At 35.5% G+C, this 14589-nt stretch overlaps 1 protein-coding gene across 1 annotated transcript; it reads right to left on the minus strand.

Annotated features, from left to right (window-relative positions):
• Nucleotides 1–6223: 6223 nt before the first annotated feature.
• On the minus strand, nucleotides 6224–14177 carry LOC121231814 (nuclear pore complex protein NUP133). The gene is made up of 8 exons (XM_041116601.1): nucleotides 13715–14177; nucleotides 12330–12454; nucleotides 10413–12236; nucleotides 9077–9798; nucleotides 8839–8991; nucleotides 7894–8230; nucleotides 7448–7515; nucleotides 6224–7031 (listed from the first exon to the last, which is right to left on the minus strand). Exons 1-8 carry the CDS (start codon nucleotides 13909–13911, stop codon nucleotides 6480–6482), a joined length of 3978 nt encoding a protein of 1325 aa, XP_040972535.1. The 5' UTR covers nucleotides 13912–14177; the 3' UTR covers nucleotides 6224–6479.
• Between the last annotated feature and the right edge of the window lie 412 nt (nucleotides 14178–14589).

The following is a 14589-nucleotide window of genomic DNA, read 5'->3' on the forward strand; positions in this document are numbered from 1 at the left end:
ATTCTATTAGCTTCTATTGAGAGAGAATTACTTGCCTACTGAAAGTAAGAATTTATTTCTAGTTTTGTGTTTGATTTGTGATTGTTTGAGCCCACACTTGAAGTGATTTGTAGTATCAGAATAGTGGAGAAGGTCGTTCGATTAAAAGTCAAGAATGTCTGGGATCTGTCTCGCACAAAGCACAGGTGTAAGAAAAGTTTATTGCCATAAATATCACAAACCAACTCGATTTTTAAAATTTCAATTTTCCAATGTAACAGAGAATTGTTTTTAGACCAAATTTTTCCAACATAGCTAAGGGAGCTCATGAGGAAGATGAGTCCCATTCAAGCCATGGTGGGGGCCGTCATTTTGTTAAGGTTCAAAGGTATAGTGCTGGTAGCTTTAAGCCATATGGGAATGGAAAAAAGAAGAGGGCTGAAATGGGTGAGTACAATGAAGATGGAAAGGGAGGTTCTTATAGGAATAAGGTAAAGGGAGGACTGGCTGACAACTTAGTGGTGGCTGTTAAGCAACCCCGCCAGGATCAATGAGGTTCTTCTATTGGAACTATCGTGGGCTTGGGAACCCAAAGGCAGTTCAGAAACTGCAATGGATGGTTGTTACACAAGATCCTAATATTGTATTCCTCTATGAGACTCGATTGTGTGCTTGAGTTTGATAACATTCGAATAGGGTGCAATAGTATGATTGTTTTGTGGTGGATTTGAATCATCGAGGGTTGGCTATGCTTTGGAAAGAGGATTATCATTTTAGTTTGCAGAGTTTTTCAGGAACCATATCGACATGCTTGTTCTAGTTAATGGTGTGTCAAATGTATAGATTACTAGGATCTATGGCCATCTGAAAGAGGGTAGGCAGTAGGAAACATGGTAATTGTTAAGAGATATTGGTGGTCAGCCAACTTTGCCATGGCTTGTAGGGTGACTTCAATGAGTTTGTGGTCAATTATGAAAAAACAGGGTGGTCGTTGTAAGCCTTAAGTGGTAATGGAAGCATTTAGGGAGGCCCTAGATGAGGTTGGGCTAGTTGATATTAAGTAGGATAAAGGGTGATTCACATGATCAAATAATAGAGAGAGGGTCAGGCTGATCAAGGAACATTTGGATCATTTTGTGGCCTTGGTTGCATGGTTGGGGCAACATTTTCTATTCCAGGTTAAGGTTGTTCGGCAAGTGAATTTAGATCATGGTGTTATCTATTTGGATACGATAAGAGGAGGACTAAGGCGAGTGTGGGGAATCCAAGGCTGTATTTTTTGTACGAGACTTGCTAGGCAGGTGATGAGGATTGTAGGGTTGGGCGGTTTTAGATAAGCTCGACGAGGCCCAAGCTTGGTTAGGTGTGTGGCAACAACGGCGGTATAATATGATTAGGGGTTGGATGAGACGATTGGCCTCATGGTTGGACCGATTGATGGATGCATCGAATACGTTTGAGAATGTCGTTACATTGCGTAGCACTCGTTCAGAGCTTGGTTGTAACACCTCTAACCCGTATCCGTTGCCGGATTGGGGTTATGAGGCATTACCGGACGAGACACAAATTCTGAACAATCGTATGTACGCACTTGCTCAAACTTTTAAACCAATCAAATGTTAACATATATAACTAATTTAAATTCTTTACGAATCATATCATAACAATTTAAATATATTTTCAAAGAACACCAAATAATCTATCCATTAAAATACATACAAAATTTCACAAATCATTTCCATAAGGAAAGTCGAATTTCACATATAAATAATAAAAGTGATATTCTTATTTGACCGAATAATAAGCTTAAAAATCAACTTATACTCATCATTTAACGACTAACCTATACACTACTCAAATATCAAATTTGAACCAAGTAGGACATATGTGCACCACATAAAACTCATATAATCCTTTTGTTTAACCAATGCCCAAATCACTATTCATTTTGTCATTTTTCAATATATTAGCCGAATGTAATCATGCTAAAACATAACTTTATTCAATGCTTAAATTTTCATCATTTTCAACCTATCACTTTATACACATAACCTTTCATAGAAACAAATCAATATACATATATATATCAACTATAATTTGCACATTAAGTCAGACATATTACAAATATATTTCAACTAATGTATACTTATTAAATCACTACATAACCGAATGCCAATACTTCAAATCATAGTCATTTACAAAATACATCCCATTTATATATCATGCCTATCACTCAACAAATTATTCAACCACAATTTCAAATCATATTAAATATACCATACACCTATATTTTGACATATCTTCATCACCATTAGCAAATATATCTACCATATTTCACATATAAATACAAAATGGCCGAAACATCAATACCACAACCAAACATAACCATCAATTGATCAAAGCATAAAAATCCAAACTTAATAAAATAATAATCCATTTTTGCAACATATATAAGGCACATCAAAAACAAGTATTTAACTCAACACATATGAAAAATATACCCAATAAAGTCAAATCATGCTTGTACATTTCCTCACATAAGCGCAACATGTTTCAAAATTTAACCTTATCAATATCTTTTATTTATTCGAATTCCAAACCAAACCAACATACTTCAAAACCATGTTTACTATATCATAGTTTCCACATTCAAACCATAAGACCAAAACATCATAGCATTCGAACTCCTGAATATAATTATACATAATTTAACTCATATACCCAACCTACATTAAAAACATTCTTCAATATTATTTCATGCCTTTAGCTAATATTAAACATACCATTTTTAAACATAAATTACAATTCATAGTATACCAAATTTGCATGCTCAAACCAATCCAAACTACCTATATCTAGCCATTTAACTATATCTATTCGTTCATTAATATAACTTCCAATGTTCAAAACCAATTAACAAATAAATCACATTCATTCTTTAACATCACCAACTGTACCTAAATAATCAATCCACAATAGACATGTCATAAACATATAGTTAGATTTTTACTTGATATGACCGAATATAATCATACCTTAACAAATCACAATTTTTCTCACAAATAACCAAATCCAAACATATCACCAAAACATCATTCATACCTATCATATAATATTCATACCAAATCAAACTCCATCCATATCAAATATAACCATAATATACTTTAATACCGAGTCACACAATAACACCTTAACAAAACATAACAACCCAGTTCACGTATAACTTTTATCTATGCATGAACCATAACCGAATCTCAAACACACATCCAAAATCACCAACCAAAATATAATTATAATTCATTCAGCCATTTTCGCATGGCTCATATTTACATACCCCAAAATCAAATATATAAACTAGCCTATACATGCCATAAATTCAAATTCAATTTATAAAAATATCGAAACAGTCGATAGTGTGATAGACTTTGCTGACGATTCCCGAGCTCGTAACTAGACTCCAAAATCTATAAAACAGAGGCAAACAAAAACACACACAGAGTAAGCTATCATAGCTTAGTAAGTCATAAGCAAATAAATAACTCAATGTTAATATCAATTCAACTTAACCAAACTAATTTATACTATCATAATAACATTTATTTTCAAAATCATAATTTCATATATAACATATACTTCTATATACAAGTTTTACCTTGGCCGAATATACATGTATCTATTATTAAAGTAACATTTAATTTCAAAACCATAATACCATTATATAACCGAATATACATAAACTCATATATATATATATATATATATTCATGAATCATTACATAAATATTCACATTATATAATCAAAAGGCCGAATATACTTTCCATATGCTCATACATTTTTCATTTATATCATACATAATTTGCAACACATATTAAGTAACCTACTTACCTTATTTCAAATAGATAATAAGCTATCACATACCTGATCACTTTAGCTTGTTTTACACATTTGATCACAACTTATCATTGCCCGTTGAACCATTCGGAACTGAGTAGGATACTCGGATAATCACATATATTGTACAATGCCAATGTCCCAGACGTGGTCTTACATGTAATCACATTTTGATGCCACTGTCCTAGACAGGGTCTTACTCACACACATATATCGGAGTCACATATTGATGCCAACGTATTAAACGTGGGCTTACTCGCACACATATATCGAAGTCACATATCGATGCCAACGTATTACAACGTATTAAACGTGGTCTTACTCGCACACATATATTGATGCCATGATCTTACTCACACATCACATATCGGAATCCTATGTCATGACATATGTATTCTAGCTATTCCTAAGGTTCACACGGGCCTTTCGAATGTCGTAACTCTGTCGAAACGAACTTGTAAACATAGTTCCCCAGTATAAACACATTCGGCTATCATATATATACAAGCTCATAAAATTTAAATCAGCATTCTACATTCACATATATTCAAAAGTTTACAGTATTTATTTACTTATAAACTTACCTCAGACAACGATAATCGGAACAGGACGACTAATCAACAACTTTGGTTTTCCCCCGATCCAAATCTGATTTCTTTAGTTCTTAATCTAAACATATTCAAATTAAACTCATTCAAACATAATTTCACTCAATTTAGTCCAAAAACACATAAATAGGAAAATTACCATTTTACCCCTGACATTTTACACTTTTTACAATTTAGTCCAAATTGCACAAAACACAAAGCATGCAAAATTTGGACACATCATACTTAGGCCGAATACTACCCATGTTCATACAAGTTCACATATTTCATTTATTTCACATTTTAGTCGCTCAATTTATTATTTTTTACAAATTAGCCCTAATTACTCAAATTCATCAAAACTTCAAATACAAAACATGTTAATCTATCACATATCTTTTATTTTCCAGCATCAAACAACAAAAATCACAAGCTTTGGACAATGGCAAAATACAAAATCATCATCAAATTCAAAAATTTAGACATGGGTTTGATAGATAACATAGCAACGATCTCAAAAACGTAAAAATTATCAAAAACCGAGCTAAAACTCACCTTGAATCAAGCTTGTTAATCGCCGAATGTGGCTTTCTTTTTCTTTTTATCTCTTTTGGTATTTTCGGCCAACTATAAACTAAAATGCATGGCCATTTTTTTGTTTGTTTTATTATAATAACATATTAATTCATCATTTACATTTTTAACCTTATAAAATAATAAAAAACCATGCTGTTTAATACCAAAACCGTCCATCCATTTCAACTATGGTCAAAGTGCATTATGAATGCATCATATTATAAAGACAAATTCAATTAAGCACTCTCACAGTAAACTATTAATTTTTCACTTTACGTGATTAAGTCTTTTTTAATAAATCGGCATCTAAACAATAAAATTAAAACACGAAAAATTAACACATATGAGTTCACACATAATAAACACATAAAATATTTTTTAAAATATTTTTCTGACTTGAATTCGTGGTCCCGAAACCACCGTTTCGAATAGGGTCTAAATCGGACTGTTACATTGGTAAGCTTTATGATGAGGAGGTCTATTGGCGTCAACAGTCTAGAATTGTTTAGTTGAAGGGGATCAAAACACACGTTTTCTTTTCCATACTCGTGCTTCACGAAGCGTAACAATTTTATTGTATTTTTGGAGGATGGGTTGAGGAATAGGGCAGAGGATATTAATGGGATTCAGGGTGTGGCTATGGAATATTGTGTGAACCTGTTCCGGTCAGATATTTAAGGTAAAGTGGATCGGTTGTTGGATGCTACTAAGCCATCTCTTACTGGACCAATGAATAGAGGTTTGTGTGCCCCTTTCACGGCTGAGGTAGTCAGCTTTTAAGCAGATGGATCCAAGTAAGGCACCGGGCATTGATGGTCTTACAGTTTGTTTTATCAACATTTTTTGTCGGTACTTGGTCGTGATACTGTGAATTTATGTTTAAACATGTTGAATGGTGTAGCTGATAGAGAGATGGTGAATGATATAATGATTGTTTTGATTCCTAAAAGGAAGGATCCGATTACCATGGATGATTATACAATGATTGTTTTTACTGATAAATGTTATATTCAATTATTCATGTCATATGATATTGTCAGAAAAATAGGGAAACTCTCTCGTCAATTTGATTTTTAACATAAAAAACAAATTTAATTTTCTATTTTGTTACAGATGTCTTTGGCGACTAAAAGAATATAAACTACTAACAGTATTGCTGAAAAAGAGATCTTAAAACACCTGCTGAGGGTCAAGCGAAAAATAATTTTTTAAAATTAAAAAAATTAGTTTTTAAATGGTTTAAATGGATAATTATCTCCAGGCTCACATGTTGATGCCTAGATCTTCAGTTTTTTTTTTCTTCTTCTGAAAAAAGGAAAAATCTTGTAAATGCATGCTTGGGGTATGCATTTAATAAGACCCCAAAATAAAATATGAAATTATACAAATACCACTAATGAAAAGGCAATCTCGAGAATGTAATCAGTATTAGCCCTATTAATCTGTCATACCATTGGGGAAAGGCTCTCTTCTAATTTAACATCGTCACCTTGTACACATCCTAGCATGAGGGCAGTAAGCATTAGCTTACCTGCATATGGGAAATCCCTATGTTGCATCAATATTGCCTCAACGGATGATCGTGTGTCTTTCAAACCGGCTACTTCTACATTTTCTTGTCTCAATGGCAGCACTTCACCGAATCCGTCATCAATGGTTTCTGCTTTCGGACCATAACACCTGTTTGAAGCCTTGAAAAGGATAGTTCGGCTAAGTTGTTGCAAAGTTTCCTCGTCGCTCCAACCTTCGGATACTGATGCTTGATATAGCTCGCTCCAAGGGTCTTGATCGGCAGCCTTCTTCCAGCACTCCTCCAAAAGGTTCCTATGGCTCTTGCGAAATGATGAGCTAGTCCATGCAAATACATCAAAAACCTGCAAAGCTAGCTCTTTGCTTCCACTTTCGAGACACAGCTCTATGAGCTCCTCAGGACGAAGAAGCTTCTTTTCAACATGTTGGTTCGTGTCATCCAGTGGTAGAACTTCCATAATTTCTTCCTGCAGAAGATGACAAAGAAATACGGACTTGACTATAAATGGATAAAGCAGATTAATATACTTCCATGCACTGGTGCTATTCATTACATTATTATAGAGTGCCTAGAAGGCTTCAAAAAACAATCAGTAATATTGAATTTTAATGCTTAGCTCAAACAGCTTGTGAGATAGATTCAGTTTACAATATTTTTTATAATGTAATATACACAAATAAATTATTAATCAAATTTCTATCCCAAGCTTGAGCTTTTAAAAAGCTTGATTCAGCTCAGCTTGATTACACCCCATTTCAGACGGTTCATAACAGCTAATATGAATCAATATAGGTTGTGATATGATAAAACCATGTATTAATGAGAAACAACAGTGTTTCAGATAAAAACATAAAAAGAAAAATCTCATTGAATGCAACAAACCTGCAATCTCAAAATCTTCAAATCAGCTTCTATTCTTTTCGCTTTTATCTGAGAGTCAGCATCTTTACCTAATTGTTAAGAGAAAGAAGAAAAAAGGATAAGTGGGAAATGGGAAATGGAAATGGGGTTTTATAGGCCTATTAGTAAGAGATTCTTAAATTTATGTTTTCAACTTTTTTAAAACTGGAACATGATAAGAAAAGGCAAGGATGGAGGAAAGAAAAAGTGCATTTACCAATGATACCAGTTCGTATAATCCCTCCATGGAATCTCCTTATTTTCCATTTTCAACCATAATTTTCTTTCAAGATTTCTCCACTACTAACTAAGCAGTATTTTATGATAAAAAAAGATGGAATTTTCCCATGAAACAAAGAATAAAATCAATACAAAAAATGAACTAGTATGCAATCAAGTAATAAATGAGAAATGAGAAAACAGATTACCTGCAAAGGCAGCAATCTTGGAGAGGTTCAAAAGTCGCCGCCTGTCAGTCAATGTTGGTACTGGATTTGGGTGGTCAGAATCGATCTCCTCTTCAGTGATTGAAATAGAGCCCTCATCTTGAGAAAGAGCCACAACATGAAGAGTTTCTGAAGCTGCTGAAAACCGATGAAGGAATACTTCATGAAGCCATAGGAGATCCTGGTAATGATTTAAGAAAATAGATAGCTCTTCCTGGAATTCCTCCCCAAGCCTTAGTAGCTTAGAGTATTGCTTCTTTCCATACAGCTGTTTAAACACAAAGTAACTGAATCCACATCTAGGTCCCATGCTCTCATGCTGCATAATACACAATCTAAAGTTATTCTAGAAAGCAGTGAGACAACAAGGGAATGAAGGAGAAAGAGAATAATATAAATTCAGACAGAAGAGTAAGGAGAAGAGAATTTAAGGAAATTTTTGAGAAAAAAGAAAACAGGGTAGAGAAGAAAACCACCAGGGAGAGACATCTTAACACTTGAAACTCAATCTTCACTCAAAGATATCTCAATAATTAAAAGCAACTCGAAACAGAAGTAACATAGGTACCGATAGGCCGTATCCTAAACCAAATACCGTAATAATCCCGTAAATGCCTAAAAAAAACACTTGAACATGCAACAATTTAGAATTAAGAATTCAGTGAATATGTTTGCAAACTCTTGCAGGACGAAAATCAAAACATAACTTCTTTGTTCCATTTGTAATGGCAACTTTAAGAAAGCATGGCTTAGGAAACCGTTGATAGATTTGTCCAAATGTTGCAAATAGTGCAGGGACAGTGAGAGCATGCAATTTCATACCTGAGGGTTTTTTGGGGGGGAGGGGGGGCACAGCATAGCAGATGTTCAAGAAAATCAATGAACCTAAACAAGAAAAATGTGTCGAAGTAAATACTCAAATCATACCATAAGATTTTTTAGCAACCCTGAATCATTGAGATCACAACATATGTTCCACATGGTCTGATAGCCTTCATGTCGTTTTGCTATTGACAGCAAGCTTGAAGACAGATTTTTAAGGATTTCTTCTTTATTCTCTCCTGTGTTATCAGTTAAGTCCTGCAAGAAATAAAAAATTCAAGGGTGCATGCAAATGCACAACCAGGAAGAAATGAATACAATACTTCTCAGAAAAAGGATTCACCTGATAACCAGCTTCTACAAAACCTTTAACTTGTTGATAAAGGGAATCAAGAATTGCATCCCTTCTACTCCAGTACTCATTCAGAAGACCTTTGTGCTCTTCTCCTCGCTCAACTTTAGCATTTATAGCACCACTAGACGCCTCAAGAAGAACTTCAGCCAATGCTTCCAGATGAGAATATAATTCTGATTTTGCTGACATATCAATTTCAGATGTTTCTTTTAACAGCTGAAGCATGAAAGACGCAATACTCCACAGCCCGTTACGCACCACTGGTTGACAATACCAAGGCGTTAAACCCTCTGGTGGTGGATACCATAGGTGATTCTCATTCTTGTAGTCCATGGCAGCCCGAAATATAGTAACACATGAATTTGAGAGTTCGCAAGCTTTATGGATCTGAAATCCAACTGGTTGCTCCATGCTGATTATATATTCTAGATGTCTTTCTAAGCAATAAAATACTTGTTCGAGATCAGAGACCTTACTATAGAACACTTCAGCATTATCTCTGTCCATCAGAAGGACAGTATTTCGCCTGGCCCTCTCCCCTACTAACTGAATCAGATCCCAAAGAGCACCTGAAACTTGATTTTCAAAACTTGAATGAGTGGAGCCAACTCCAGTTGAACGGTTTTGGTTAATTATATTCTGTAGTTCCCTGAGTTGAATAATTGCAGAGAGCTTTTCACCATGTTCTAAGATGATTTGCAAAGAATGTCCTGCCAAACAAGTAACAAATTAGGCATAATTTTTCTCTTTTGCCTGTTGTTTGATTAGAAGGCAAGAAAGACCAGAAATAAATTATTCCCCTTTAGTAGTAAGACATAGTTTCCCTAGATCTGTACTAAATACAAAGAAGAGGGAAGAAATTGCAGTCAGATATAGCATCAAGAATAAAAACCTGCCCACAAGGTTCACTCCTCAGAATATCTGGCAATGAAAACAATATTTGATTTTAGCCACAGAAAGATCTAAGATGCTACTCAAATATCAAAATATGACCACTGGGAAATGCTAAGAATCTAAACTGCAGCCAAAAGCTCAACGTAACCTCCACACTTATAACAATTGAACATAAAGTCGCCTCTGCAACTTGTCTACATATTGTAACATGAAATGCTCAGTCAAGTCCTAAGAGTTATCAGTCAACATATGTGCTAAATAACAGTTCAAAAAGCAACTGAAGGCAGATTACTAGTCATAGTTTATGTTAAATGTACCATGATGGAGACTACATACTGTTTTATGCAATCAAACTCTAAGAAAAAAATACGGAAAATGAAGAAAATGAAATGCAGGAGCAAAAGCTATGGCAACAAGTCGCAGATCATACTCTGTCCAGAACATAACTCCTCATGGCACTTGGATAAAGCAAGAAACTGGAGAAATTTGTTATGCTTCTGCTGCTTATCCATGAGTTGAGTCGATATAATACCCATAGCAACAATTTCAGCACCTCTAGTAGTTGTCCAGTGTTTAGCTAAGGTGTCAACGATTGATTTGCTTGTCCGTACAAAGACATTAGTTTCTCCACCCCTTTCAAATGCCCCAGAACTCTTAAGTTTTTCTAGTGATCCATCAACCTTCCCAGTTATCAAAAACTCGTGGAAAAATTGACCTAGCAAAGCTTCTGATTCTTCATCTTGGGCAGTTCTGCGTGTAATACCAGTCAAACCAGTTGCTTGTCTACCACCAGCATCCCATGCATCTGAACTAGCCCTTCTAGGAGCAATATTGTTTGCAAACATAAGGTTCCTTCTCTCTTCTTGTGCAGAGCCTTCATTCGAGCTCCCTTTGCGTGACAAGCTCCGCTCAGGGGGTTCAACCCCACCAAGTACAACAGCCTTTTCTGGTATTGCCCATATCCCTGCTTTCTCGGTAAGCACAACCCATGCGCCATCTTCCCCATCATCAGTAGCAGGAAGAACCGAAGCATTAAGAACTTTCCCAGCATCATGAGGCAAATCAAATTGATAGAGTCGAGTAGAATTTCTGTGATAATGGGAGACTGTTGCAGTTCCTTCACCAGAAAGTATGATTGTTGATCCTGCGGGCTTGCCCCCTACTCGAAGTCTCATGGAGAATAAGAAGTCCTCATCCTCTACCCTTGCTTTTGGTATTATCACTTGGATTGGAGCCTTTTTCTCTAAAACTCTTTCATGTAAATCAGAGAAGATGTTCACTTCAGACATATATTGCATGGTCAGAAGAGAATATTGAGTGTAACTTGAGCTGCTAACCCGATCCTTGCAAAAGGTGGCAACAAGAACAGTAATAACTTTACCATGATCATCCACCTGCAGGTCTAGAGGCCAGATTCGTTTCTGTCCAGCCAGATCCTTCTTAATTCCCAAATCACCATCATTACCAACAATTTCCTGAGACCAAAGCTTTGACACCTCTAAATCAGGAAAGAGCTTGATGTTGAAACACTGTATTTCATGATCTGTCAGCAGAAAAAATTGGCGGTTGGAGTCTGAAACAGAAAAGTATGGAAGACGCCATATCATTGACCTCGGATATCCCTTGCTCCCAACAAGTTGACCAACACCAGCACCTTGGGATGATAAACTTTGTATGTTCTGGTGTACTTTATTTACTTGAATACCATTCGGGCTGCAGTAAAATTGCCAAAGTTCACCACTAGAGCAACATGCAAGGGCAACACAGGCATTTTGGGTACCAGGAATTGCAGAAGCAATCAAAGAGTTGAAAGAACTTGAGCCAGTAAAATTTGTTGCATGCCTGTTTGGGGTGGCATTGCTGTCAATACGTGAAGAAGTTACCAATAATTCATCAGAAGATGAACAAATGGTAACAGAAGCAGCTCCCACATCAGCAAAGATGTCGGACCAGTATAAAACAGCTCGAGTTTTCTGGTTACACAAAACAATACCAGCAGAATAGCAATGTTTTGCAGCTCTATTTGATACTTTTGAGGTGCTATCCCAATTGACAACAGAAAGCAACCAATTATTGCGGATATAGGAAGTTCTGCCAAGATCTGCATTTCCTAAAACATCAGAGGGAAGTTCAAGAGTAACACATTTCTTTGGAGCTGTGGATGACAAATAACTCCAGATAAAAATTTTGTTCCCGTATATAATCCATGATAGGCATGTTCCCTTATCCATTCCGCCTGATATACAAACATCAGCTGGAACAGATCACAAAGAAGCAACAAATTAGTTTTTCTAAAGGAATTGCATTGATCTGCACATGGTTGATGATAGGAACCAGCAATACTAACCAGGAACACGCCTCTGCAAAAAGCTGGTCTGTTCATCATGAACAACTTGTGGAAACTCTCCAACAAAAACTGGCTTAATTGGATCCACCCCATCCCCTTTTTCATTCTTGTTTGCTGGTGGAATTCTGGGTACAATTGCACACAAAATGTTAAATATATTACTATTTACTAGCCAGGAGTTTAAGCCACACACAGACACAGTAAGGAAGTGAATCTATAAACTCTGGAGGTCTATAAAAAGGATTATGAGGCAGATACTTGCAGGAGCTATACTAAGGCATAGAGCTCCTTTCCTTTTTCCAGATTTCGAGTTTTTCATTTTTTTTTAGGAAGAAATTTTTTATAGGTCAATTCAGGTTTTTATCAGGTAACTTTGAAATTAAGCAGTGGTCCTATATAACTTTCTAGTTATTTTTTAGGTTGATTCAGTTAATAACAGGTTAAAGTTCAGAATTGTTTCTCTTTAAGTTTGAATGTTTCTAGACTAAAACTAACTCTAACGGGTTAGGCATTCTTTTGCTCAAATCCCCTTTGAATGTTTCTAGACTAAAACTAACTCTAACGGGTTAGGCATTCTTTTGCTCAAATCCCCTACTCATCTAGCCACATGTTCTTTCCTCTACTGATTTTTCGTTAGTTTCAACAATAATCCCAATCAGACCTATACGTGGTATAAATTATAGTATAAGTTTTCCATTTAAGGCATCAAGCAGCAAAACTAAGGGTGAGTTTGGATGGGCGGTGCGTTTACCTGCGGTTAGTGTAAAAACAGCGGTGGCGGTAAGATTAGATACTGTAGCGATACTGTAGCGTGAGACAAAAAGTAAGCTAAACGCACCGCACCGCACCCAATCGCCCATCCAAACCCACACTAAAGTAAGTTTAACCAACAAATCATAGCAGGTTGAAACATTATTTTAAGAGTCCTAGACATTTTCAATAAAACACATGGAAGCAAGGCCAATCACCAGCCACCATTTTCTTTCTTTTTCAGTATAAGGCTCAAACTTCCTAGGATTACAAAGCATGATTACAATTTTCATGCCATGTCCGCATCCATAAGACATCACCACCCACAAGAAGCAATAACCTTAACCGTGAAACAAATTCTACCCTCTACTCTTAAGACTGTCCAGCATCAGATTCTTCTTTTCTTAACACTCAACAATTCACTTACCATTTTGCTTGCCACATTCCCACATTTCTTCATCTTAATTCAAGAAGCCTAATTTCAAAACATTACTCACACAGGAATCCCTTTTTTGAAGAAAAAATGCAAAAGACAAAATTACGATCCCAAAATTCAAATTCAACTCCAACTATCTCAAAATCATAAGGCTCTTGCTCAATCAATAAAGCCTCAAAATGGAAAGCGGAAATAGTACCTGGCAAGAACAGACAAGCGAGGAGCCCAAGGAGCGGGAGTGCCGGTACTTGGGCGATCTGGAATCGAAGCTTGGTGCGCTGGTTTATTGTTCTCTGTAAGTGGAGTTGAAGGAGAATCTGGTGCCCTTAGATTTGCCCCTACATTTCTCTCCTTCTGCGAGCTTAATTTGCTTCGCTTCAATCCTGGGGAGAACATTTTCTCTGTTTTCTTCCACTGTTTTAGTTCAGCTTTTTCCTTTAATGGAGAGGTTTAATTTAGGGTTTATGAGGGTTTTTTCCCCTGTCTTTGGTAAAAAGAATGTGAGGCTTTCAACTAGAAAGAGTGTATGAAGTGGGAGAATTTTGAATTGCTTTCAGGGACTAGATTACTAGAGGGAGGAGTGATCGCATGAGGTCTGCTTCATAGTGTTATGATTCATGGGTTTGATTTGAACCGTCCGATCCGTAAATACCCCTTCCTTTGCCACGTCAAATGTCAAACCAACTCTTTATTGTCTAGATTTAATTACCTTAGGCATTTAAAATCTCTAATTTTATCGGTGTTCTAAAATGGTTTATATAGAAATAGCAAAATTCGAATCCCATATCAAATTCATCTGTTTTGAATAGAGCCATTCTTTTTTTTTTTGAAAAGTAGGTATTAATTTATCTTTATATATATAAACTATTAAGAAAATGTAATAATGTAATATAAAAAAATTATATATTTTATGTGGCGAATTTAGTACCTAAAATAGAAATTTTCTCTTTAAAACTATTTAAATTTTAAATTTATAATGGTAAAATTAAACTTTTAAAAATGATAAAAATTTTAATTTGATTTTTTAAATTATAAAGATATAAATTATTAAAATAGTAAAGTTGTATGTTTACT

Source organism: Gossypium hirsutum, chromosome A07 (assembly GCF_007990345.1).
Source record: "Gossypium hirsutum isolate 1008001.06 chromosome A07, Gossypium_hirsutum_v2.1, whole genome shotgun sequence".
Lineage (NCBI taxonomy): Eukaryota > Viridiplantae > Streptophyta > Magnoliopsida > Malvales > Malvaceae > Gossypium > Gossypium hirsutum.

What these genes read in the sequence shown, in the direction of transcription:
- LOC121231814 (XM_041116601.1), bottom strand. Translation starts at nt 13,911, where the DNA reads ATGTTCTCCCCAGGATTGAAGCGAAGCAAATTAAGCTCGCAGAAGGAG. An exon ending in TTTGCAGAGGCGTGTTCCTG is followed by an intron (nt 12,237 to 12,329) that starts GTTAGTATTGCT and finishes GATCTGTTCCAG; the next exon opens with CTGATGTTTGTATATCAGGC. An exon ending in GGAGTTATGTTCTGGACAGA is followed by an intron (nt 9,799 to 10,412) that starts GTATGATCTGCG and finishes CTTGTTTGGCAG; the next exon opens with GACATTCTTTGCAAATCATC.